Source organism: Brugia malayi, assembly GCF_000002995.4.
Source record: "Brugia malayi strain FR3 genome assembly, contig: Bm_v4_Chr2_contig_001, whole genome shotgun sequence".
NCBI lineage: Eukaryota > Metazoa > Nematoda > Chromadorea > Rhabditida > Onchocercidae > Brugia > Brugia malayi.
Window position 1 is genome coordinate 10,208,164 of NW_025062476.1, and position 26,104 is coordinate 10,234,267.

Genomic DNA, 26,104 nt, shown 5'->3' on the forward strand with positions numbered 1-26,104 from the left:
TTGCCAGCTGAAAAGTAGGAACAATTCGATAAAAATATTATTCTAATTAACAAATATCTCTTTCGTTAATTACCCATCAATATTTATGTAATTTGTTTTAGTCAAAGATTAGAATGAAAACTAAGATTTCATTCAAAAATAAGGCATTATTTTTAATTGTTATCAATATAATGCACATAATTGAATGTTATCCAAATACACAATATCACCAAATGTCACATCCCTATTACACTACCGTAAACTTATCTGCGCTGAAACAATATATTGCGTTGTTGAATTGCATGCGACAATCATGCGACAAATACCGTAGGCCATGATGGTATGAGAGGAGTTTGGTGATTGGTATTCGTTCATTGTTTAGTAATTCGATGGTATTTCTGTTGAAACTTCAGATAAGACTTAAAAGTAGTTAGATTTAAGAATATTGATTGAACTCTTGAATGACAAGTTTGCTGAAAAGAAAGAATATTTAAGAGGTTGATGTAATAAATAGCTTTCCTAATTACACTGTTGTCGTCACGTGTACATTATGGATACAGCGAAATGTTATTTTAAAAACAGTTTTAGTAATACAAAATTCGGGATTAAGATGACCTGAGAATCCTAACTGATAAAATAAAATGAATTCTATGGCTGATCTCCTTTTTTTTTTTTTTTTTTCCACACAAATGGATTAAAATTTTGTTAATAATTTTCTTTTTAGATGAAATTAAGAGACTCTGCATAGTTCAATATTTCAGTTATTATTAAGTCGACAAATCAAAATGTTATTTAATCAGAGATATTCAAGTTTTGCACAATAACTTTCGTTTTATAGGTGCGGAATTGAGAAGTTTTAAGTGGACAAAACTAATTTGTGATTTAAGTAGATTCCTTTTTTTTTCCAAGCAAATGAGTGATGTGGAAAGTGACAACAGCGAGGAGATGGCAGAGCAAAATGATGAGGTATACGATGATGAGACATATGAAGAGGTTATTTCAGAAATAAAAAAAATGGTAAGTTTCCTTTTCACTTTCTAATGCTGAGATTCGAACTTTCCGATCTGGAAGTTCATGATATTTTTCCATAATCTGATATGATTTGAAAGTAGTAAAGCAAAGCACACCATGTGACATCACATACATACATTGCAGGTCGAAATTTCGCCCAAGGATTATGACAATCGTATGAAATTAATTGAGGCTTTGCGTCGAAGTGGTGAGCTTGAAGGAGTTCGAGAACAGCGGGATTACATATCGTCATTGTATACTATGCCTCCTAGTTTTTGGTTGGAGTGGATCGAGTTAGTTGTATTTTGAAAAAATAAGAATCAGTTGCATTATGCCATAAGTTATTTCGAATACTTTGGAATGTTTAGTCATGAAACATGTTCAGTAGTAGAAATAGTTGTGAAATTTATTTACATCAATGAGTCTAAGTTTGTCAGTTATGTTTCTGCTATTTCTTGACATGATTTCGAAGTAGTGATAAGTCACAAGCTTCCACCTCTATGAAAAAAATATGAATTTTCACTTCTAACAAATTTCATTTATTATCAAATTTTTTTTGCGCTAGAGATGAAAAATCGGCAGAAAGTAGCAAGGATTTGATTAAACGGCTTTTCGAATGTGCAGTTCGAGATTTTCACAGTCCCGAAGTTTATCTTGAATACGTTCAGTGGGCCTGCGGCATATCTCTCGATTTTGCAAGAGAGGTAACGAAAGTATCTCTTGTTGAATTTCCAGACTTAGAATACAAAAAAATAAGATAGCAGATTTCGAATGTTTTAGCAAGTCCTTTGTCTGTCTAATTGTCAGATCATTCAGCATAGCATAATCATGAATAATAACTTAATCATAACTACACATGACTTTATAGAAGACAGACTGTCCGCCAAACTATTCGTCCACTTCAGAGACTGATGAGATTCACGTCACATGTTCAAATGGTTAAATGACTTAGTTTTATGTTATGTTGCTAAAAGCAAAAATCAGTTCTAGTTATGCTTTTTTAATAATATTTGACAGTGAATTGGAGAATTTTACGGCGATGATGGCTTACTAACTTTTTAGAAAATGGAAGAAGCGGTGATAAAAATAGGCCTACGGGCTGATTGTGCTTCTTTGATTTGGAATATTTACTTGGATTTTGAAAAAATGATTCTGAATTCGATGAGTGATGAAAAAGATAAGCAGAGGAAACATGTGGAATCGCTTTATGGACGATTGCTTAGTGTGCCGCATCAGGGTTTACAGGAGTCATGGAATGAATATAAGGAATTTGCGGGTAATTTGTTATCCAATTTCATCTCATCTTTTTCTTTTTTTAGGTTAACCAGTTCGTCAGGTATTATTTAGAGATAATTTTTGTACATATTCCAATAGTTTCTCCTATTTTTTCTCCAAGGGGTATAAGTTTGACAAAGACATGTAACTTGAGTTCCGTGTCTTATTTTTTAATTTGCTGCGTTACGAAATATATTTCAGTGTTGTACGAAGTTTTTTTTTGTCTCCAGAATGACGATCAGAATAGCGTCAAAGGAGATTATGCTAGAAAAGTGAAAGTAGTCAAAAGTATTGCTATTACTAAAAACATTTGTTACAATTTCAGAGGGTAAGGAGTTAGAGGAGTTTCATAAAGCATTTGAAAACTCAGCAAAACGTATGGCGGATATCAGTGAATTTGAACAACGTCTCGAAAATGCCACAGAAGAAAATAAGAAGTTATCTATTCTAATGGAATACATTAATTTCGAAATGCAAAGTAACTTTTCAAATTCCTTTCTTCATTACTTTTTCTTTATTTTTTCATCATATTTAAATCAAATATCGAGGAAGTTATCTGAGGTTTGTATTTATGATTCAAACATTTTAGCAAACGATCCGGCAAGAATCCAAATGATTTTTGAAAGGGCACTTTGTGCAATTGCGGCTTCTCCAAATTCTGATCTCTGGTTGCATTACGGTAATTGGCTGGATTCGTCATTGAAATTGCCACAGGTTAGAAACAGTTTCTTTAATTGTAGTTGTTCAACTGTTACCTTCTTTATCTGGTAAGAAATTATCCCTGTCAAGAAATTGTAGGACTTTCTTAGTTTTAGTTTGGAGTTGTATAAACGAATGTGTTGTGAACGAGTACTGCGGTACACAGGTTTTAATCCACAGCAACAATACTGATAATTTTGTGAAATTTATCTACGAATATGAGATGAAGAGGGAGAAATAAGTTGATGCTAAAGTTAAGTAAAGGATTTAAATGAATCGAATTAAATGAATGCAAGAGAGTAACCGAATTGTAATTTACTAATACTAAAAAAATGAGCAAAGAGTTTAAATCCTTAGTGGACATTATCTTGCAACAAGCACATGATTTCCACTGAATAAAATGTTATCTATCGGCTAACCTTTAATCTTTACTCTTTATGTAGTAAGAAAGTAAGAATTATGTCATAAGAATCTCTACAATATGTATATAGATTTGATTAAGACAAAGGAACAATTTTTTAACATATTGAGTAATGCATATATTCTTTGTTAGCAGCCATAAAAACAATACAGGTAAGCTCAGTTATAACTGAAAGATGAGTGTTGGAGAGTTATTACTTCCATGATATGCAATTTGAAACAGTTTTATATTTGTATAAAGAATATTCAATTAAAAGAGTCTCTAGTCTTTAGTCTGGATTAATATATTTTTACTCGATATAATATAGTTCACTTTTTTCTGGCATATCCTACAAAATGACAAAATAAGTTCACTACCATATCACTTTTATTATTTCCATAAACACAATGTAGTATAGAATGAGAAATACAAAATACAAACGTTTGGATTTAAGGTCTCTACAGACGTATACGCACGTTCTGTACGTCATGCACCATGCTCAGCACTTTGGCAGCAGTATTTTTCGGCACTAGAACGGTCGGATGCTTCTCCTGAAGAAATTGATACTAAGTGGCCAGATGCTCGAGATACAATAATGACACAAGAAGAGGGGTTCTCTCTCTATCGTACATATATATATCTTCTTCGACGACGTGTTACCAAGCAAGGTGTACTTTTTAGGCTGCCATGTTTTAGTTTCGTCAATTTACAGATGTCATGCCGAAAATATGCATGCAAAATTTTCATTACTTGTTAAGTAATTTTTCGTATCGATAAAACCATTCACTAGGATGCTTATGTCTGTACCCCGCAGTTGTTGAAAAATCTTCTGAACTTTAGATTCTTCAATTTAATTTTGATTTGATAACTGTAGCAAAATTTCCAAACTCTTTTTCCAAAAAATTCCCAAAAAATATTCTTCGTTGAGTATTTTCATAATCATATACCCCACTGTTGCAGGTAACAATGATTATTCTGCTGTGTTAGAGAAATTCGACGAAGGTGCAGATTTTTTGGCTAAAAAATTTGGAGCTAATTGGGATAGCCCAAAAGCTCAGTATCGTAAGAACCATGCCCTCTTTTTATACACATCTGCAAAACAGCCTAAGAAAGGTAATGTTTTAAATAATATTCCATTTTCCATGTTTGTACTGTACTGTTTCAAGTTTCCTTGAAAGGCGTTGTTACTAAATGATTTAACAGTGAGCTGTATTAATTGAAATTTTAGATTCATTGCTCTGACTGTAATTCTTGTCGTTTTTAGCTCTGAAAATTTGGAATGATATTCTGGCATCGGGGAGTGGTCACTTAGCAACAGCTTGGATAGAAGCTGCTAATTTAGAACGTTTTTTCGGTGATGTGAATAACGCGCGTAAACTGCTTTACAAAGCTATCAATTCAGCAAGCGATCATCCATACACGGTGAATACACTCCGCTATATTTATTGTCGTTTTGTCTGGCTCAGAATAAGGTTGAAATAAAAGGGTAATCCGAAACCTTCCACATTTTATATTTGTGTGAAGAATTGCAACTCACTTTCTGCAAAAAGTGAAATATTTCAGGTATTTGATGCTCTTATCCAGTTTGAGAGAGAGGTAGGAAGTATTGATGATCTGGACAAAGCGCTGCAAAAGGTAAATGCTCAAGTAAGTCGGATTTCATCGAGGCCGCAAAAAAACAAAATGGAGAAAAGTAGTAAAAAAAGGAAGAAAGAAAATGATGAAGATGTTGAAGTTAAACGAAAGAGAGAAGACGTAGAGAAGAAAGGACAGAAATTCATAACCAATGAGGATGATTTTATAAACGGCACACTGAAAATTACGGCAAAAATTCAGCAGAAGAAAGAGGTATTTCTCAGAAGTTTTGGGAGGTGTTCTTAATTATAATTTCGTAGAAACTGTTTTATTTCATTTTTCTTAATGCTATCAAATAATACTATCATATTCTGAGAATTGCACTGTGAGTTAGAGACGAAAGCAGGAGCAAAAATCCAAAGAGTGAAGTTCATTTCTAGCTCAAATATAGAGAGTTAATAACTGTACATACTTAGCTTGATTGTTTTATTAGTTAGCTGGAATTAAATGCAAATGTAGGGATTTAGGGAATTAATTGTAAAGAATTTACAGCAGTTAAAATGTTTTATTGCAGACGAATTTTAATATGCCAAATTGTTTTGGCATCAGAGGTTAAGATTTACTGAAGTGTTGACAATTTTTGAGGGTGTTAATAGTTTAAGTCTGGAAATCATTTTCATATTTTAATATTTAACTTATTTAGTTATTGGCAGCAGTTCTCAATTATTTGTTATTACACAGCTTTTAGATGAGCGAAGTCGATAAAAAGCAAGTGGATGGCGATGGCTTTGTAGTTCCACAACTTCCTTCCCAGTCATCGAAACTGAGAACAGCATCAAGTCAAGATCTTGGTTTGCAAGGGACAAGTGAAGAAGCTTCTGAAAAACGTCACACCGTATTCGTCTCCAATCTTGATTTTAAGTTGCCAACAGAAAGGCTGAAAGAAATATTCCTGAATGCGAAAGAAATTCGACTGGTCTATCGGGGGATGAGCAAATTGCACAAAGTAGGCCATATGCAGTTTACAAACTTTGTTTTCACTTCGGAGTTGGTTATAATTTGCTAATCTAACTCATTAGAAAATATTGATAGGCTTCTGTTCATACTTATTCTCAGCTCAGTAAGGACGCTAGATTATTTTGAGAATTTATTCATGGGACTAGTTTTGGTTTGATAATTTTTACTTTGTATAATATGTATTATGATTTAAAAATTAGCTCTGTTTAAAAGGTAAATAAGGCAGATTTATTGGTGCATTTTAGCTTCAAAAATGAAATTGCTAGCATTGCAGGGATTTGGGTACATAGATTTTTCAACTGAACGGGAAGCTCGGGATGCTTTGAAAATGGATCGAACTCAAATTGATGGCAGACCATTGTATGTTTCAGAGTATAAACCGCATGATAAGGGGAAAAATACTGAATTTCGTTACAGTACCGGTTTGGAAAAAAACAAAGTTTTTGTTAATAATATCCATTATGATGCTACCGAGGAACAACTTAAGGTTTGTACTCGTCTGCATTACGAGCTATCTTTTTTATTTTATTTTTTTAATTCTCTTATTTGAGTAGGTTTATTTGTAACTAGTATAAACGTTTGCTGAGGGAAATACATTTATATGAAATTATATGGAATATCTGATATGTTCTCAAATTTTGAAATAAACATTATGACACTGATCATATATATGTGAAAATAAAAGTAGGACAAAATCTGTTATATTTTCTTTTAAGGAAATATTTACAATATTTGGTACAATCCGTGATATTCGTATTGTGACACATAAATCTGGTAAATCAAAAGGTTGCGCATACGTAGAATTTGAAAACGATAATGATGCTGCAATGGCAGTGAAAGCTGGCGATGCTGGCGACCTTATTCTTTTAGGTTTGTTTTGCGGGTGTTTTTATATCTATCTGTCTGTGTTTATGTATCTCCTATCTATGTCTATCTCTCTATCGATTGATCGATCAATCTGTTTATATATATAGTATCCGGTCGTATTCCCTTTACTGCACTGAAATTACAGCGGAGGTAAACTAATCTGACGAAAAGTATTCTTTATATATTTGAATATTTATTATTACGAAATGAACAGACCTTTCATAAATGCGATGTTAAATTTAGTTATATAGTTTATTTCATTTTCAAATGTTCCCATGGTTGGAATTATTCAATAATTTTATCTCAAATATTATACTTTGTAGATCTGAATATATTCATTCTTCTAGTTATCTTAAGCAAGTTTTATGAAATATGACCTTCAAAATAACTAACTAAAAGAACAGAAGGTTTTTAAACTTAATATCTTGTAACAAATAAAACATTATAAGCGCATATGACTGAAGGCGAAAAAATACATACAGCAGTTCAAATTATGTTATTATTTTGTTTCGTGGAACCGTATGACACACTGTAAATACATAACTTCATAAACATAACATTTGCGTTTTTTTCATAATCTTTATCAAACCCTTTGTTTGAGTATTTTAAGTTGCCAAAATTTTTCACCAGCTTATTGCATACTATTGAAAAAATTTGTTTCAACTTGAGGACCAAGATTTTACTAAATGAAACACTGTTCTCCTAATTTTAGTAGTTTTTAATTTGTGCGTAATTTTGAATTCGGGAGATATTACTTTTCTATAGCAATGTCTCATTAAAACATCCAAACCTGCTCTAAACAATTTTTTAAAAAAGTTTTAAACTTGTACTATTTCATGTTGTGATGTATTTTACAGGAATGCCTGGACGGACACCTGTAAAATACACCATAGCATAATACAGTATAAAATAATGCTTTCAGTATCAATTTCGTTAATTGGCACTTGAAAAGGTTGGAAACTAAGGTTAAACGACCCCTTGAAATGTGTTTTTTAAAAAGGAATTTTCATCTTCAGCCTTTTTTTAACCATGAACAAACTACTAAGTAACAGGTTCTTAGTTCTTAATAATTCTTTTTCTTTCTATCAAAAAACAGCAATTTTATTAGGTCATTATCTATGAAGTCTGTGTACTTTGCAGAGCGAAAATTATCAGTTGCAATCAGCAATCCACCGAAGCGTAAGGAACAATTGCAGCGATTTAATACAACCAGTTTTGTAAGTTACACTTTTGTTTTTTAAAAATCTATAATCATTTTGTATGAAATTTTGTACTTGAAGAATTTTTGATTTTTTTGTTTATTATTGCAATTAATAATCAAACTTTTAGCAGTTGCTTAAAAATTTTCATTTGTGAAACAAAACTGAATAATAAAAAGCTGAAAAATTCAGTGTTTATGTAATCATCATGACTTTTAATTTCAATAGTCAGTTTTTATTTTTAATATTAAATAGTACAAATTTAAATTTGTTGTGGTCAATTTTCACGTTCTCCTAATGAAGTAGACTTAATCAGTCGTGTAAAAATCTAAGAAATCTTACTCCTGGGAGAAAATAAGTCATAAATAGTTTTGCTGTCAAACAAAAGCATATATATACTTTTTCATAAATAATTGTATGCATCTGGTAAATGTAATGTAATAATTAATTGGGAAATGATAATTTAAATTTGAAAAAATGGTGTACTTCGTTAATTGAAGGTCTTATTTTGATGCGAATTTTAACTTCTTTGGAAAATATTTTTTAGCTGAAACTGAGTTTTGTGAATCTTACTGCCTTTAGCTGGACCTTAAGTTAACATTATTGTTAAACTAGACACTCACAAACTGTTGTGAGTTTCAGCAATAAAAACGTTTTCTTGAATTCTAATTTGGCGCTTTCTTGTGTAGTGTTTGACAAGATTTTACATAGTATGAGAGGCCACTGTAGTGATCTCATTGATTCTGAATCAACTGATTCTGAAAAATTTTCTTAACATTGATCATTTTTAGTCGCATCAACGAGGTAAAATAGATCTGATACCACGAACACTGGCGAGAACCACAAAACTGGCCAAATCAACTGTCGATAATAGAAGCAATGGAAACGACTCAGGAATGTCAACAAAACATATGTCCAATGAAGAGTTCCGATCCTTTTTGAAATGACTTAACTTTCTTCACTTCATAACTTGTTAATTTTTCTTAATAATTTTGACGAACTACAGAAGAATATTTGGATTTTAAACATTAAGTTTTATCTCACAAGATTTGAGTTTCACGATGATTCTAAATTTGAGTTCCTTTGAGTTTCACGATGATTCTAAATTTGAGTTCCTTTGAGTTTCACGATGATTCTAAATGGAGTAGACAAAACAAGATTTGAGTTTCACGATGATTCTAAATGGAGTAGACAAAAATAGCGACTCTTATGATATAAAGTGGTTTCTTTTCGAAAGTGGAAAATTCTGAAAGGAATCTTGAGTTGATCTCAAGTGCAGGAACTTGTTTTCTTCGGTTGATAAGGATCATACTTTTCCTTTGATCTGAAGGTCGTGATATTTTGGACTTTAGACGTCTCTGAGCACAATAAAAAAACAAAATGGGTTGATTGCTTCAAGCTTTTTTGTTGTAATTTGGTTTCTTAGAACTGACTCGTTATTTATATTGCTAAATAAATCTAATTCAATAAATCTGATGGTATGTTTAATGTCGCCATAATGTGTGTTGGTACCAAACGTGTGTTAGTCTTAATTAAATGCTAGGTCTAAATTTTGTAATTTTCCGGATCTGGGGTGAGAAAACATGTCACACATCTCAAAATATAAGCCTTAAGGTACCATAAATTAATAACGAAGTAAAAAGTATGAGAACTTAGCCCACGCGGTTTTAAAGTTGGTCCTCGATGTCAATATTTTATGGATGCGGCCAACGACTAAAGTATGTAGGATGAATGAATTTATGCTGCATTTAATGCTTTACGATGATGAAGTTTGAACTCGACTTTCTTTAGGCTTTATTATTTACATAATAGTAGCAATAATAGTTAGTTATATTAAATAGAAAAAATACAACAAATTCCATTGGTGAAGCGCTAAGTTTCGTAGTCCTCCCTCGATGTATATTTCAACTGTACCAGGTTACTAAACTGTAAGCTTGCTAGCATCTTCTATCTCTTCTGCTGAATCTTATTGTTTAATCTCACATTGTATCATACAATGTATGATACAATGTGAAGTGTGGTTTTTTTCTAATCTTTTTCTCAATTAAAACCTACGTTTTCTGGTACCTAGATATATCAAGAGTAGGAAAAATAAGAAAAATATAAAATACCGAGTAGTACTGATAGTATTGGTATGAAACAAAATATCACAGATATAGCTGTAATAGCAAAAAAGAAAAAAAAAAAATAGAAATTGTTAAAAGCTGTAGTTACTTTTGTACTAAGGAGTAACTGATGTTATCAGTTACCATTCAACAGTAACTACAAAGTGTTACAAATAAAGTAAATAAGAAAAAAATACTACTAAACACAAGGAAACGTCGATGATCCCCAAATATATAGTTACATGGAACCAGACTTCCAGTTGGCTTATAAAATTAAGTGACGACTTCTATTCTTTGTGAATAGCGATGATTTGTATTGTTAATACAACCAAATATGATTTGCAATGCTGAATAGATAATCACTTTAGACATCACTGAAAATCAAATTTATTTTAATTTCGATTTTTAAATCCAATAATTTAGCATTCCTATTAGCAACTGAACTAACAGTTACAAATTCATTCGTGATATGATTTTATATGCAATTTAAAAATCTTTTGCTTTTGCGATATTCACAAGATGGTATCTGAAGAATTGTGAATAAATATTCCTTAAGATGAATTAATATAGCTAGTGCTTTTGTAGAAAAAAAAATGTAGAACTGAGTGAGGAAAGAGAAGAGTTTTAATCAAATTAGAAATTTCGATACATTCACAAAATATTTTCGTGTTAAAATAAATTAACTATTGATGAGAAACATACGAGGTCTCCAGATGATTGTCCATGATGAATTTTAATAACTCTTGCTGCTTAACGGAATTTGTCATCTCAGCTCCTTTGTTAGCTGTTATCAAGACTGAAGTTGCAGTTGTGGAAGGAAGAGGAGCGGTAGTAGCACCAAATCCAGCTCCTTTCTCTTTACCATTTAATGAAGGAGGTGGTGCCTCAGGAAGTGGAGGTGGAACACTTATCGTTTCTTTCTTTTCAATTTCATTAATATTCTCATCGCTAAGTTGAATCTTCAGAGTTCGAGTATCCTCCGCTACATCCTCCAATTGTTCTCCTATTGCTACTACAATATAAGCTCATATTAATAATCTCTATCATACATCTTATACGAGTAATGTGACTAATAATTGTTTTATTTGCTAACATCGATATAATTTCCCTTATAAAGTGAGAAAAAAAATATGCTTGTTTTCTTTTCTGAATTACTATAATTAATGGTAATATTTGAATAAGAAAGGCTGTGAATGGCTTTTTTAGGAACAGGCAGAGCATCCATGGAATGAAAATTAATGACAATTGTGTAATAAATTTAGTGCACCTTGAAAGAATGCATCTCACCTGTCGAAATATGCATATCAAGATCATCGGTTGGAGTCATTTCCTCTGTAACAGTGGAACCTTCCATATATGATGAAGCGGTACTGAAACCAGATGTTGATGAGCTGAATGATTCCGATGAAGCTACCGTCGACTGTGATTGACGCCGAATATTCTATAAAGATTTGAGTTTAACAGAAGAATTTGATTCTGAATATAGAAACTAGAAGATATATTGTGAAAGTATGACAAATGGAACCTGTTCATTCATCCGATTCGTTATTTTTCTGGATGAACCACCAACAGCCGTTGATACGTTCCAGGAGAATCGTTTCAGAATCCCAGGTGGTAAATTCGTTGGTACCTTTGGCTTAGTAATATCAATACCATCTGATGTATGATAGCGTCGTTCAAAACGACGTGCATTTAACATCTATATTCAAAAGTAATCATTCAGTGAATTTTGAATTTCAAAAAACAAGAAAAAGTGAAGAATTCAGTAAATTTGAATTTCAAAGAAAAAGTGAAGTAACTTCTGACGCTTCATGCACACTATTTCTAGATCAAAACACTTTCAGGATACAGCAAGACTTGTTACTCTTCCTACTACTGGATATGCTTCGCAAGGTTGAAATTCATTAGCCTAAAGCATGTATAAATATATTCTGCTACCTTATTATATCATATAACCGTTACTATCCGCACATAATGGAGAAAGTTTTAAGTTGAATTCTATAGCAACAAACAAGTAAACAAACAAAATTATAAAGCAACAATAAAAGATAGATGGAAAATGAGAATTAATTACCTGTGAAGATGATGTTCCGATACTTTCATCGTTCGCATAGGTCATAATTATTGAAGGTGAGGAACATCTCACCGTTTCATCGTGCCGCTCAGCAATTCGTTGTTCGGAAAAATCAGGACTGCTATCTAAGGTGCCTTGGGATGCACGCAGGTCGCATCCTTCTCGATGTTCCAACGATGTGGATGGTGTATCGCTGACATAGATATGTCCTTTGTTATATAAATGAGTCGAGAACCCGGCTTTGGAAGACTTATTTAAATAGGTCCTGGAAAATTACCAGTTTTATTAATTTGAATGTATGTCGCCAAATCTCATATATGTCCAAGAAATGCATTTGAAAAAAGAAAGAGTAATATGAGATATTGAATGAAATTATACCTAGCAACATCGGTCGGTCCAGAGGAGTTCGATCGCGATCGACGATGCAAATTGGGTGATTCCAAATGTTCAACGGATTTTGAAGTGAAGTGTAAATCTGTGGACGATTTTGACTGTCCATTTAACGTTGTATTAACTAATGAGGGTAAGGAACGATCATCATTAACCATCACAGCTAATTTATGCTGTGATACTAAATTATTTTTTACACTACCACAAATCCCATTGCCGACACTTTGTCCTTCTCTTAGTAATCGATCAATCTGATCTGCCGACGATACTGTGTTCACTTTTCGCACATCTAAAATGACAGTTGTTAAAGTGAACTTCGTCTTCTTTAAACATTTTTGATTTTAAGAAAACAAAAATTAATGAAAAAACGCTTTCATTTCTTTTTTTGTCATTTCTTCACTATTTACAATAAAGATTAAAATTGAAACATACTAGCAATACGATTATGTTCAGCAACTATTTGAGAATCCATACTGGAACTTTTTCGATGTATAATTTCTTGATTAATAGTCTCTTGATTACTACCGCTACTGCTATTGGAACGATTATGATCTATATCATCGTTTAATCCAAATCCATTAAATAATCCCATCGATATACCTAGCAAGCACTGTTGCGGACTTAGAGGCCTAGAAAAAAAAAAGAAAGAATGAATGATAAAATGCTTGTATAAAATTCAATTACAATCCAATTTTTAGGCGTAAACTTCTTTCCTTTCTTGAAATTTCTATGAAGAAAAACAAAGAAATAAAAAATGTTATACTTCAAGCGATAAAAGTCCCTTAATGCCATATTAGTCATTTCGAGCCATTTGCGGGTTTCTTCAATTGATGGAGTCGATAAATAATATAATGCCGAGGGCATACCAAAATCGTTAATTGGTGCTATTACGAAGCCAGCTGCAATACGATTTATCATTTCCATTTCCTTTTTTGAATATTTTCTCAATGTCTCTCTTTTCTCCTTTTCCTTCAACATTTAATTTCATTTTTCCCGATCTTCTCATCCCATAATAACATCTACGAGAAGATTGGACATTTTGAGATAAAGATTACAGTCTATTGAAATGGGTACATTCACCAATAATTCAAGTGAAAAGCCATTTCAATAATTTTCGTAAGATATTTGATGACATAACATGATCGTTTAATTTCTCAAAATCTTAGCAATTATTGGAATCAGAGGTTGCACTACGAAATCAACAACATATTAAGTCATATTTGATAAACACTAGAATATTCCTCAAAATGACAGAAAATTTTCAACATTTTAGTAACAAAAAAATTGATTTAAAAAAATTTCCACAGTAATTATTTAAATTGAAAAATGAAAGAAATAGGAAGAAAATATTTAAGTATAAATTATTTAATAACAGAACTTACAATAATCAGGAAATCGCTGAAGGCACATTTTAGCAATATGTATTGGTGGTTTAAGTATCCTTAGACGATCATAACGTTTATTAGAAGCTTTACATATGAGGAAGAGATCGGTGAAAAGTATGCAATGTGCATCTACCTGAAATGAAAAATACATGTAGAACTTAATGTATCATGTTATCATGTTTATAAAGATAAATTAGTTAATTTTCCATTTAATAAACCTTTGTTCCCTGTTTGCCGTCTTTCATTTTCAAATCAGCACGCAAATAAACACGACGAAATTGTGGTTGTCCCACAAAATATGGCATCGGATCGGCCAAACGAATATAGCATTTAATTGGGAATATCTGGAATTAAATTTCATTTGAATAATTTGTATGATATAACTGATAGGCCAAAATTACCATAAACATTATGGGAAATATCAAACAACAGAAAAAATAAATAAGTTGAGAAAAAATGCCTTGATGAAATCAAACGTTTGGTATCAAGTTACTGGTAATTATAGTGCATGAATGTTCATTTCTTTAAACAAATATATTTAAATGACAGTGTAACAATGTAAATGTCAAATTTTGAGATTGGAATAAAAGTGAATTCATATGTTATATTCACAATAAAAGACATCAATAAAGTAAAACTATTATTTACCTTTTCAAACTCTTCACAATCAACGGCTTCATAGCTCTCAATTGCTCTGGATAATTCATTCAGCTTATTTTGCAAGTCGTTGTTATTTAATGTTTCTTCAACATTTCGTGTCGCTTTTTCGATTCGTACTATCATATCCTAGAAATTGGTGTCTTTCAATAGAACCATTATATTAGGCCTAGAATTCTAGCACATTGTAGCAATTTATCATTCTTTTCTTAATGATACCTAAATAAATTGGTAAAAAAATTGGAGGGAAAAGTTCATAAAAATGGAATCTAAGAATTAATAAAAAAAGTCAACTGACTAAGTAAATAATCTGTGATAATATTTGTTTAACAGTAATTAATGAAAATAAATGGATACAATACCTGAATAGTATCTCGTTCCGTATCATCAACGGTATGCTTAAGAACAGCTTTGAGAAGCAAACTGTATCGCGTGAGACGTTGCATCGGATTCGTTAACGCATCCAATAAACGTTGTCGCCTCATTGTATCTTGCGATTCTGCCCACTAAAGTTACAAGAATAATTATGAAAGAGAAAACAAATTGAAACAATATTCAAACATAATTGCAAAAAAACAAGTTTATCTTGTAAATTTTCCCTAAATTACAGGGATTTAAATTATTCGTAAAATTTATTATTTCTTAAAATGTTAAAAAATAATTTTGACTGTGAATAAACTTGATGCACTGTAAGCTAGTCATACTCAAGTATTCAATATTTAATCATGTATACATATAATTAATACCAAAATTATTTTTTGTTTTTCAAATGAAACATCAATTCAGAAGTAAAATAAATGAAATGCACCGTAACAAATTCGCGAAACAGTTCATTTTCTTTCTGACATTTCTGCACATAACTATGACAATCGGCATGACCATATATGAAAGTTGTATAGCAAGGCCACCATTCATCAATTCGTTCAAAACCGGATTTCAGGATTGCTGGATCAAGAGGAGTACCATTATTTCTACAAAAAAAAAAAAAAAAAAAGAAAAAAAAATGAGAAAAATGGTACTTATATTGTTTGTTATGATTCGAAAAAAAAAATTCTAGACAAACAGCAGGAGAGCAAATTAAAGGTTATTAAAATTTCCCAGCAATCATTTCCTGATGTACGCCATAGTGAATGTTTGAAAGTTATTTAGGAAATGAGAAAACCTTGAAGTTTGAAGCATTGGTAATACTGCTTTTTTCCAAAATTTCGAATTATGAAGATAAAGTTCAGGATAATTAAGAAACACTCGACGTGGGTCAACGTCACGCATGTAGCCAACTTCTTGCATTTTTAGAAAGCATTGACAAAGTTCATTCATTTGTTTTAAAAGCTAAAAATAAGCTGTCAAATTTCAATCCAATTTTCAGTAAAAACTTAAAAAGATTTTCTAAAGAAAAAATCAACTACATCAAAAAGAAAGAAAAAAAAAGGAAAAGATATCGTTCCTAATTTTTCATCCTTATGTAATGATTATCGAAATTCATCTGTTGCATGAAAAAGTCCACTTCTGCTTATCTTTCAAACAATTTCAAATTAAATTTCTCATTAACTTTAAAGTTTAAAGTCTGTTGTTATTCATACAAAAAAAAGTCACATTTTCTAATTATTTGTTAAATTAAATTCCGAAAATCGTTCATTTTCTTTCACTTTTTTTTTTAACTGGGAAAAAGTATTCTGCCAAATCTCTATAACTAATCTTTTATGAAGTATTTTAAAAAACTTTTTCCTTCTAGAAAAAAGGAGAGAAATTGTTTAGGAAAAGTTTATTTGCCTGCAAATATCGATGTTCGGTTGTGACAAATTCCCAAATAGCTTCCTGCTGTTCATATGCATGTTTACTTAATTCCTCCTGTAATTTTGATGATTTAAATGTAACTGTTTGAACTCCGGTGTATTTGAAGGGAGAGAGAGAGAGAGAAAGACAGAGAAAAGGACAAAAAAGAAAAGACTTGAAATCATAAACAACGAAGCATTCCGTTTTCAGTTTTGGGAATCTTTTCAGTTTGTCATGAAATTCCAGAAGAAAAAAAGAAAAAAATCAATTATGATATATTTCGATATTAGCCAGCTGATATATATCATTCCTGTATCGTGATAAAAACAAATCAAGTTCAAATTTCACGTTAACTTACGTTATCACGAACAATATTGGTCCAGTGAGATTCAAGTTCAAACATTGGTACCGGTTTCTGCACTTCATCTTTCAGCAATGTTAAACGTGCAAGCATTTCTGCCTTGTCCTCAAATAATCCGAATGTTTTTTTTTTTCTTTCTCATTGAACATATATCTCAAATTTCTATATTAAGTTTAAAAATTCCCTTTAAAAGTTAATTTTATAAAAGACAAAATTACATCTAACCTTTCCAAAAAATAAACTTCTCCTACTGGTAGCAGCTATATTGCGCAAACGTCTTGTTCCACTGACACTACTATCGTCGTGCAAAACGATCGAGGATAAATCCTCAGAACATGATGGTTCATCTAATGCTATACTGAAACTAACAACCACCACCAATGAACACCAATAATTTTTAAAGCTTAAAAAATGGAAACAACAAAAGCACAAATTCTGTGAAAAAACACGAGCTTCTAATTTTTTTTTTATCAATATAATTTTTGTTGAAAAGAACATAACGCAACTCAATCAGAATATAAAAATGCCAAGTAAAGCTGTAAGCATATATCAATAAGGCTTTAATATTTCGTTTAAATAAAAATCATTCTACTTTTCCTTTAAAATATGTTTAAAAATTCTAAAGTCTACAAAAACTATTTTTGCCGGAAATTTACAATTTATACCAAAATAAATCAAAGAAATCATCCGAAGGCTGACAAATTTTAGTTCTAAATTTTTCATTTACAATCAAATCAAGAATTTGGTTCACACAGGGTGGATTAATTTTATGATGTCATAGGAAAATAAGTCCTTCTGATGCTCTAAATATTCCAAAATTGGTCTTTTTCAAATAATTCCTCTTTTCTCTCTCTCTCTCTCCCTCCCTTTCTCTCTCTTTCTCTCCTTCATACACTTATTTCGAAGCACAGTAAGAAAGGATACTAACAAAAACGTTGAAATTATTGAAGATGATTCAGTAAAAAGAAGGAAATGTGTAATATCCAGTAGGTCATTATCATTTAGATATATGCTTAAGACAGTTAGCATTCTTTTAATGCAATGACATCCAATATAAATGTCCTTAATTTGTCCCATACCAGTGACCTTGGGACAGATGATTGTAAAATCTGAAGATTGTTGTCTTTACAACAAATTGTTGCCAAAATTCATCAGTTTAAATACCGATACGAAGATGATGGAATTTGAAATAAGAGAGAGAGAGGAAAAAGAATGTCAACTGTTCACTGTGCAAAAAGAAATTAAAGTTTCGCTTTTGCTAAACTTCTGACAACTCATGTCACTTTAGCCTTAACAAGTACTATTGTATAAGCAATTTATCAAACTCTAATTCTAACAGCTTATCTGAATTAACAATACATCACATCATCATATCACTTGAGCGAGAAGGGAAAAAAAAAGGATAAACGATGGAAGATTAAAGGGATGATAAGTTGTTGAGGAAGAGATAGAGTCACATAAAGTTAAGATCAAGGGTAATTGTTGCTGCTTACGAGAGTTTCCCAATGAGAATTATCTTTGTGAAGTAAACATTTCACTCATCAAATTGCTATCGAATTGCCCGCACTGATTTCTTCCTTTTAGCATTTATAGCAAAAGATATTGCAACGATTAAAGATAGGTAAAACAGATTTAACTTTTTTTCCTCAGTTTCACTTAAAATCGTTAATAATTAGAATTTCATAAAATTTGATATTGGTGAGTAGAACTAAAGTATATATTACTGATAATTTGATCATTCATTAGAACTGAATCTACCAACATTAGCTACTATTGCATTTGTTGTTGAAGAAATATATCTAAAGTGAATTCCTTCTGCTACTTTCATAAAATTTCAAAAACTGCAAATGCAGCAATGTTGCGCATTAGAATATAACGCGCAATAGTGCAGGCAAGCAAATCCTATAAAAAAGGTAAAGAAATGCTGTGAAGGAATTGGCCGAATCAACCAACCAACTTGCAGTTTACATTCCTATTCAAATGAAACCAGTAGTTGACAATTAACAGAGAGACCGAATGCACTAAAAGGCCAATGAACATATGTTTTAAATTTTTGAAGTGCAATCTTTCAGATGTTCAATTTTTGGAAAAGCATGGATTGCTTGATGATTTGCATCAAATGAAGAAGGAGTAAGGCATGACATTTTCTACTTCACTTTCGTTCTGGTATAAAATTTAAATTTCACACACACATATATATATATATATATATATATTAGACACATCCTTACAGATTTTTGGTTTATAGAACAGAATATATTAAAAAGAGAAAAATGAAAATTAGAGAAATATACTTGAGCAGTATTGATTGACTTGTTGGTGAATTTTTCCGAATTCTTGGCTCATAATCTTGACAACCACTTCCCGAATGCGATGATGACAAATTATTGCCTCGACTGCGCGAAAGCTAAATTTATGTTCCATTAATAGCTGATTTTATAACATTTCATATGGATGAGTTGTATTCTCGAAGGACTAATTATGCTAACAGACTTAACAAAATTTGAAATTAACTCAACAAGATCGGCGAATATAATTAGCATTTTTAAACAATCTTTACATAGAGGAAAATTATTAATGCTAAAAAAATAATGATTAGATTATGTGAAATGATACATACAAAATTATTTTTATGGAGGAATTGAAAAAAAAAAAGAAGTTGAAATGTCCAAGAGAAGAATATAGATGACTATTTAATGTAAAGAAAGATATCGAAAAAAGGAAATTTTGATAGGAATAAATAAAAAGAATTTAACTATTTAATTTACTATTTGTATGAACAATCCTTCTATATTTATATTTTTATTCAGGCACAGAATATGCAAACTCTCTTTTCTATATTTTTATAATAATCTTTAACTAAATTAGTATGAATTAAATATTATAAAAGACGTTTCGCTCACTAACCCATTAACAAAATATATTATATTTGATAATAAATAATGAATTGTTCGAAGCTTTCAATCATCTATTTACATATGCTTTAATGAATGTGCTAGAGTAATTTATAATGAAATTCAATAAATAATAGCTATAAATCAATTACTAACTATTTATTAATATGACTTTATTGCTATTTATATCTCCTCCTCGTAATTATCCATAACTTTCCTCAAAAGAGTTACTCTATTCTAAACATGTTTGCGACTAGTTTGTCATTTTAAAAATGTTAAATATTCGCAATAAACTTTTTGTTACCATTCAATTTAAATAATTCGGTAATTACCACTTACATAAATGGTTATGAGGTAATTGTGCAAGAAATGAGAAATATTGAAAACAATATGCTTTAGCATGGCAAATTGGTCACTGAAAGAGACAATGAAAACACTTTGATTCCCTCTCTCTCTCCAATGATACAAAATATTTTCACTTTTTAATTCACCTGCCATCATCCTTTCGCAATTATTGCAATCAACAATATAAATAATGGACAATTTGAAAAGTAGAAAAAATAAAAAACAAAAAGTATATTTTACCTCATTTTGTTCTCAAAAGTATCCCATGAAAAATTTCAAATGATCAATTTAAAATTTTTGATTGCAATCTTTCTAAAATCAGGATTTCCACCAAAAAACAGATTTTATCTATTATCTAACTTGTTTTGGTTGACATTTTCAACATAATATTTGCTCATAAATATATCGCAATATTAGAAAAAAAGTAGACCAATACTATAAAAATAATTCAAAAATATCTATGAATAGGTCTATTGAGAAAACTGAGCAATTCTTAATTTTCTCAAAACAAATATTTAATTTGAATTTTTAGAAAATTCGAAAATTTCAGACTAAGCAAATAAATATTTCATGACAAGAACACTTGTACATGTCGTAACTAACATTTCGAATCTGAAAAAAAAAGCAGTTTTGAAGAGAGTACAACTATACTTTATAAAATCCATAATAGTATATTTCAAAGAATTTTTAACCCTCAAATTATAAAACCAATTTAAAAAGTTATGGTTTAAAATGATGAAATTGCATCAAATTCAATTCATCCATTCAGTAGAATTTAGTTACTTATCTAAAAGCAGTTCAACGATTTAATAAAAAGAAATCGTAAAATAGTTAAAGCCTTTCGCAATATAATCTTTCAAAAATTGTCAACAAGTTACTGAAAAAAAAAGCCAGAAAAAAGGGAGATTTAATTTAATCATCGAGGGAATAAAATATTGAAAATTTTCAATGAAAATTTAAAATTTTAAGAACATTACTGATTGGAAATGTTTAACAGAATTAAGACTTTCTCGACATATAGCCTGTGGCATTTGCTGGATGATAAATAAAGCTTTCGTCATTTGAAATTTCTAAAATTAAACTTAAAATAATGTTAAGTGCTTAAATAATTTTAATTATTCAGCTCAGTAAATTATTTATTCAAAATGATTATTAAAAGGAAAACTAAAGAAAGTAAACAGAAAAGGACAAGAAAATAAAAAGAGAAAAAATCTCATTGGACTGATTTTCAAATAGAAGAAACAAATGATGAAAGGAAGAGATGTGTATTATTATATTGAAGATTAAAATTGGCTAAACATTTCTTTAAAAAATTAAAAGTTTTTGACAGATACATACAAATACATATGATCAGTGCAATATATATCATAAAACGTTCTGTTTTTAAGATTTGCATACCTAATATTTACATTTATTTTATAAAATAACTTAATTCTTCAAAAAAAAAAAAAAACAATTAATCACAAAATTAACCGAAACTACTGCCATTGAAATTCATCATCCTATTTTTAGCTCTTTTATTGAAAATGGTGGAATTTATTATCCTACTGCGGGAACAAACAAGAAAGGGTGTTAATTTAATCGGCCGTCAATTTTTCCAAATGCAATGTGATGTACTACTTAGATAAACATCGTTTTCCTTTAATTCAACATCCTTACCAAAATAAAAATTCGAAACAATTAAATTTATTAAAAAAACAAAAAGTAATAAACAGTTTTTGCAAGAATGATTAAGCATAAAGTATTCCTATTATATTAATATGTGAACAAATCTTATAAGTAGGCATATGAATTTAGGAAATATAATTTTAAATTTTTTTTAAAAAAAACTGGACATCTCTGTCTCTCTTTTTCTCTCTCTCCCTCTCTTTTCATCGACTTTTCACAAAATGTCCTATCGCTGATTGATGATGAAACGAATAAATGAACACTCTAAAATGATCCCTCTCTTCAATCATTCCGGATCAGTAAATGAATGAATCCGAGATCTAGACCAAATATCTGGAATGTTTGAAATGGGCCAGATGAATTAAGCACCTGAACTGAAAAGCGAGGTATCTGAATAGGTTGAAGTTAATCATCCATTTGTTCAAATCTGCTCCCTTCATCAATCATTTGTCCTCATTTTCATCGGAACTTGTATCGAGCAAATGGTAGGATAATCAATTCTTAACAATGACTACAATGAACGAAAAGGAAGAGGAAGAGGACAAGAAGGTAACATTTCATTTCGCAAAGGCTAAATAGTCCAATTAAATTGATGAAATATTTCAATAAACATAGATGCATAATGTCCGTCGGTGTTCCTAAAGAATTTTAATCCGCGGAGTGTAAGTAAGGTAAGTGATGATGGTTAAATTATATTAGAAGAAGAAATTCCTTAATTACTAGCTTTCACCATAGAAGAAATTTCTTCATTTATTTCAATTCATCTAACCAATTGATTTAATTTGCCTTACAACATTTTAACAAATAAATTTTCTTAAAAATGATTCAGAATTAAGAATGCTAAATTAACAATGCTAACTTTTAATTTTGAAATTTCAGAAGTATTAAATCTGATAATTTTGAAATGAATGTAAGATAGTTTTAGTAAGTAAATACATTGAAATGACAGATTAAAAAGGCATTCAACAGGTAAAAATTAATGAAAAGAAGGTGAAAAAATTTTATTTGCAAATAGATTTTGATAAAGAGAAAATGTTTTTTCTCAAATGATAACAATTGAAGAAGAGCAGACAAAAACACAAAAACATTGGACGATCGATTGAAATTGCACTAACAGAAATATTAACTCATTTGCAATAAAACTACAAGAAAACTTTTATAATACCTAATGCTATCAATGAAAAAGAAATTAGCTCAAAACTCAAAATCCTATTTTAATTTTAATATCAGAGTAGTAAAATATTTCAAATTATGATATGGATGATTTCGTGCGATACTAACTTTCGTATTCTGTATTCATTTTCTTTCCCACTTATATTCTGCTAAAATTTCTAATCGATCGTTCTGCTAACAGAGAATAAGCTATTAGAGGTTACTAGTGTTTTTCATTTTCTTTTACTTTTAGCTTAATAATTCAGTTTCTGATGTATTCAGATATATAAGTAAAATTATTTTAGTTCATTGTTTTACTTTTTTAAAATTATTTTGTTCATATTATATGAGTAACTATTTGTCATTTATAATTCAATAATATCACTGATTGTAACGGAAGCGCAACTTCTGCTATAAGTAAATAACCAGATGACTAAGCTGGGAATAAAACCTGACAAATTATAAGGTCTTTTTAAAAGTGAATCATTTTATTTGTGAAGTTTTCCACACCTTTTTTCCAAATCCACAATTTTAGTTTGAATTTCAAATTTCTTATCTTTTTCTTCTGATATATTCCAATACCAAAAATTCACATTTAAATTCATTCACTTGCGATTTCGTAAAGTTAATAAGTTGGAACATTAATGATAACGCACATTTATCAGCTCAGTAAAATTGCATAAACTCATTTACAATCCTAATTCAGTGTCTTAATGATTCATTGTTGGTGAATGAGAAGAGTTAAACTTGGATGATGACCTAAGCTTAAATTAAGCTGAAAATATGTAACGACAGCTGTTGTTTTTCGTGAAGTGATGTGTAATCCTTGTGAAGTGATATGCACTGTTACGTACGTCAAGTTACGTCACAAAAGGAAATAATAATAGCAATGGAAAATGACTTCATCTGTATGACTAAAAAAGTAAAAATATTTTTCATTGATCGAAGGTTTCATTGGAATGAAAAAGCTTCATGTTTTGAACGACTATTCCGCATTTCTATTCGTGCAAATTTTTTAAACCACGCATAGCTCCGTATCGATTAGAAGTAAAAATTCATGACTTCATCATTTCAAAGCTTAGTAAAGCAGTTCGTATAGATAGATAAATAGATAGAAAAAAATGATCTTTTAGAAGTAAATTATACAAATGTAATGATAGGATAACCTTATCTTTCAGATATAACATAGAAATTGATCTTATGAAACGAATGAAATTCAATGATTTCAACAAATTAAACTAAATAATGAAATGTGAAAGTGAGAGAAAATGAGCGAAAAATGTCTGAAATTATGAGAAAAACGAAATTATTTCGTTTGCTTCATAATTTTTCCACCATTATAAATCTTACTTTTGACAAAATAGTGGAAAAGAGATTTAATTTAATTCGAGTTAATGCAGCAATCATTTTGCATACAAATTTTGAACAAAAAATAAATAATAAAAAATATTTTCTCTTAAAAAAAGATCGAAATCGATTCGAGGAAGCATTCTTCTTCAGAATTTGTAATTAAAATTAAAATAAAATTGAAAAGAATGGAAAATCGAATAATATTTGAAATGTTCTGTGAAATGGGATGAATACTTTGTGGAAACATTGCAGCACATTGGAGAGAAAAAAAAGAAAAAACCACTTGAAAGGAAGAGGATGAATTCCCTTAATCAACAGTAAAATGAGTTTTTCGTCAGTCAAAAATATTCTCTATTTAAAAAATGAAATAAAAATAGATCGTCAACAACATTCAATCATTCATCTCACGATTTAATTCTTTTTTTTTTTGCAAAATGCAATATCGGAATTAGCGCTCCGAAATTGCTATTTGTTTCTTAGAAGCAGCAAATTCTAATCTTCAATATTTTAATTTTAAATAAAAGTAAAGCTGAGAGACAATTATGATCATTTGAAAAGTGCTAATGCAAATCTAGCATTGCTAATTTTTGACCAATCTAAAATAAACAAAAATATTACCGTAGAAAAAAAAGTAAATAATATGACCGAATAAAGTGAGGTAAGAATGAGTTATAATTTCACTAATAATTATTTACAATTCGAGATATGATAATATAGATAAACAGACAACTTGAAATAGCTAAACAAAATTATATCATAAAACAATCAGTCTAAAATCTCTGTGTCCGCTTTTATTACCTACTATATAGAAATAGCAGGTAATAAAGGTGCTCTGTTGATTTTAAAGACTGTGAAAGAAAGAGATATTGAGAGAATGGCAGATAGCTCATAAAACTGAAATATTAATTTAAAAATGAGAGAAAAAGTTAGATAAGAATGATGGATAAATGCTAACATCTAAAATAAAATAAAACAGAGAAAACTAAAATATCATTGCGAAGAAATGAACACTCGTGCTAATGCTCTTCTCGAATTAAATTTTAGTTTCAAGATTCACAAGTTGAGATAAGAGCAACAATTTAAGTACTGATAATAAATTGCTTACTACGTGACAAGTAAAGAAGCGCGTAAGTTACGTCATTATGTAATTATGTAACATATGATCTCATATTCTTTTAATCATATTCTCGTTATCCGGGAAAAACTTTCTAAATTTTAACTTCTTCAAATTTTAAGGTAAATACTGAATGTATGACAGCATTCATTAATTTATGCTGATTCTTGAAAAAAAAGGTAAACTTTTGCCACTAAAGTTAAAGTTATACGGTAATAAATAGATGATTTCCACTTAATTTATGTGAAAAATTAATTAAGTATTATGTGTCCCACCCATGCAATTTTTTTCATTTATCTGTGACAGGACGAGTGATAAACATTTCGATATAAGGCATGGATAAAAAAATTAGATGCTAATTTATGATGCTTAATAGGAATTATAAATGACTGATGAGAACATACAACTTTCATGTCATCGTTTAAAGGGATAAATATGAGATTGAGAAAAACTAATTCAAACTTCATTTCTTGAAGCAGTTTTTGTTAAATCGTCATTTTACAAAGTTTATTTTAGTTTATCTTGAAAAAGTGAAATTCTTTAAATGACATTAATTCATGATCGATTGTGAGGAAAAGAATGGAAATAAATGAATGGAACATTTAAAAGTGTTACATTCCTTTACTTTAATCTCTCAATTTATAACTTTTTCTTATTCACTTTTCATAAGTTTTTCTTGACAGATTTTTTGTCTCCAAGAAAAAAAAAAAGAATTTCAAATTGATTAGCTATCAAAGATAAGAAAATATTCACTGATATCAATAGATCAGTAGCATAATTGTTGAAAGATTAAACTTTTGAAATCTCTGAAAAA

General features: G+C 30.0%; 2 protein-coding genes across 3 annotated transcripts in view; one reads left to right on the forward strand and one right to left on the reverse strand.

Moving 5' to 3' along the window:
* Nucleotides 1-891: 891 nt before the first annotated feature.
* On the forward strand, nt 892-8,969 carry Bma-sart-3 (conserved hypothetical protein,hypothetical protein; the record flags this gene model as incomplete). Of its 2 annotated transcripts, XM_043079138.1 has the most annotated exons (15): nt 892-996; nt 1,135-1,283; nt 1,556-1,694; nt 2,053-2,266; nt 2,591-2,743; nt 2,855-2,979; nt 3,819-4,032; nt 4,325-4,477; nt 4,629-4,786; nt 4,928-5,212; nt 5,688-5,945; nt 6,231-6,443; nt 6,673-6,826; nt 7,964-8,040; nt 8,814-8,969. In XM_043079138.1, the coding sequence occupies 15 exons, from the start codon at nt 892-894 to the stop codon at nt 8,967-8,969; spliced, it is 2,553 nt and encodes an 850-aa protein (XP_042935072.1). The 2 variants fall into 2 exon arrangements, with proteins under 2 accessions (XP_042935072.1, XP_042935073.1); XM_043079139.1 differs by lacking the exons at nt 892-996; nt 1,135-1,283; nt 1,556-1,694; ... (6 more) ...; nt 4,928-5,212; nt 5,688-5,945 and having other exon boundaries at nt 6,285-6,443.
* A 1,522-nt stretch (nt 8,970-10,491) lies between these two features.
* Bma-rhgf-2 (Uncharacterized protein) overlaps nt 10,492-26,104 on the reverse strand; it is a gene marked incomplete at both ends in the record, with an annotated part of 36,931 nt that continues 21,318 nt past the window's right edge. Inside the window, 18 exons of the mRNA XM_043079140.1 lie at nt 10,492-10,501; nt 10,830-11,139; nt 11,415-11,568; nt 11,653-11,826; nt 12,202-12,466; nt 12,580-12,880; nt 13,024-13,220; nt 13,355-13,490; nt 13,974-14,109; nt 14,195-14,320; nt 14,625-14,762; nt 14,996-15,139; nt 15,442-15,604; nt 15,796-15,962; nt 16,404-16,481; nt 16,765-16,872; nt 16,993-17,125; nt 19,062-19,174. Of these exons, the coding sequence (XP_042935074.1) occupies nt 10,492-10,501; nt 10,830-11,139; nt 11,415-11,568; nt 11,653-11,826; nt 12,202-12,466; nt 12,580-12,880; nt 13,024-13,220; nt 13,355-13,490; nt 13,974-14,109; nt 14,195-14,320; nt 14,625-14,762; nt 14,996-15,139; nt 15,442-15,604; nt 15,796-15,962; nt 16,404-16,481; nt 16,765-16,872; nt 16,993-17,125; nt 19,062-19,174 (2,853 nt within the window). The remainder of the gene's footprint in view (nt 10,502-10,829; nt 11,140-11,414; nt 11,569-11,652; nt 11,827-12,201; nt 12,467-12,579; nt 12,881-13,023; nt 13,221-13,354; nt 13,491-13,973; nt 14,110-14,194; nt 14,321-14,624; nt 14,763-14,995; nt 15,140-15,441; nt 15,605-15,795; nt 15,963-16,403; nt 16,482-16,764; nt 16,873-16,992; nt 17,126-19,061; nt 19,175-26,104) is intronic.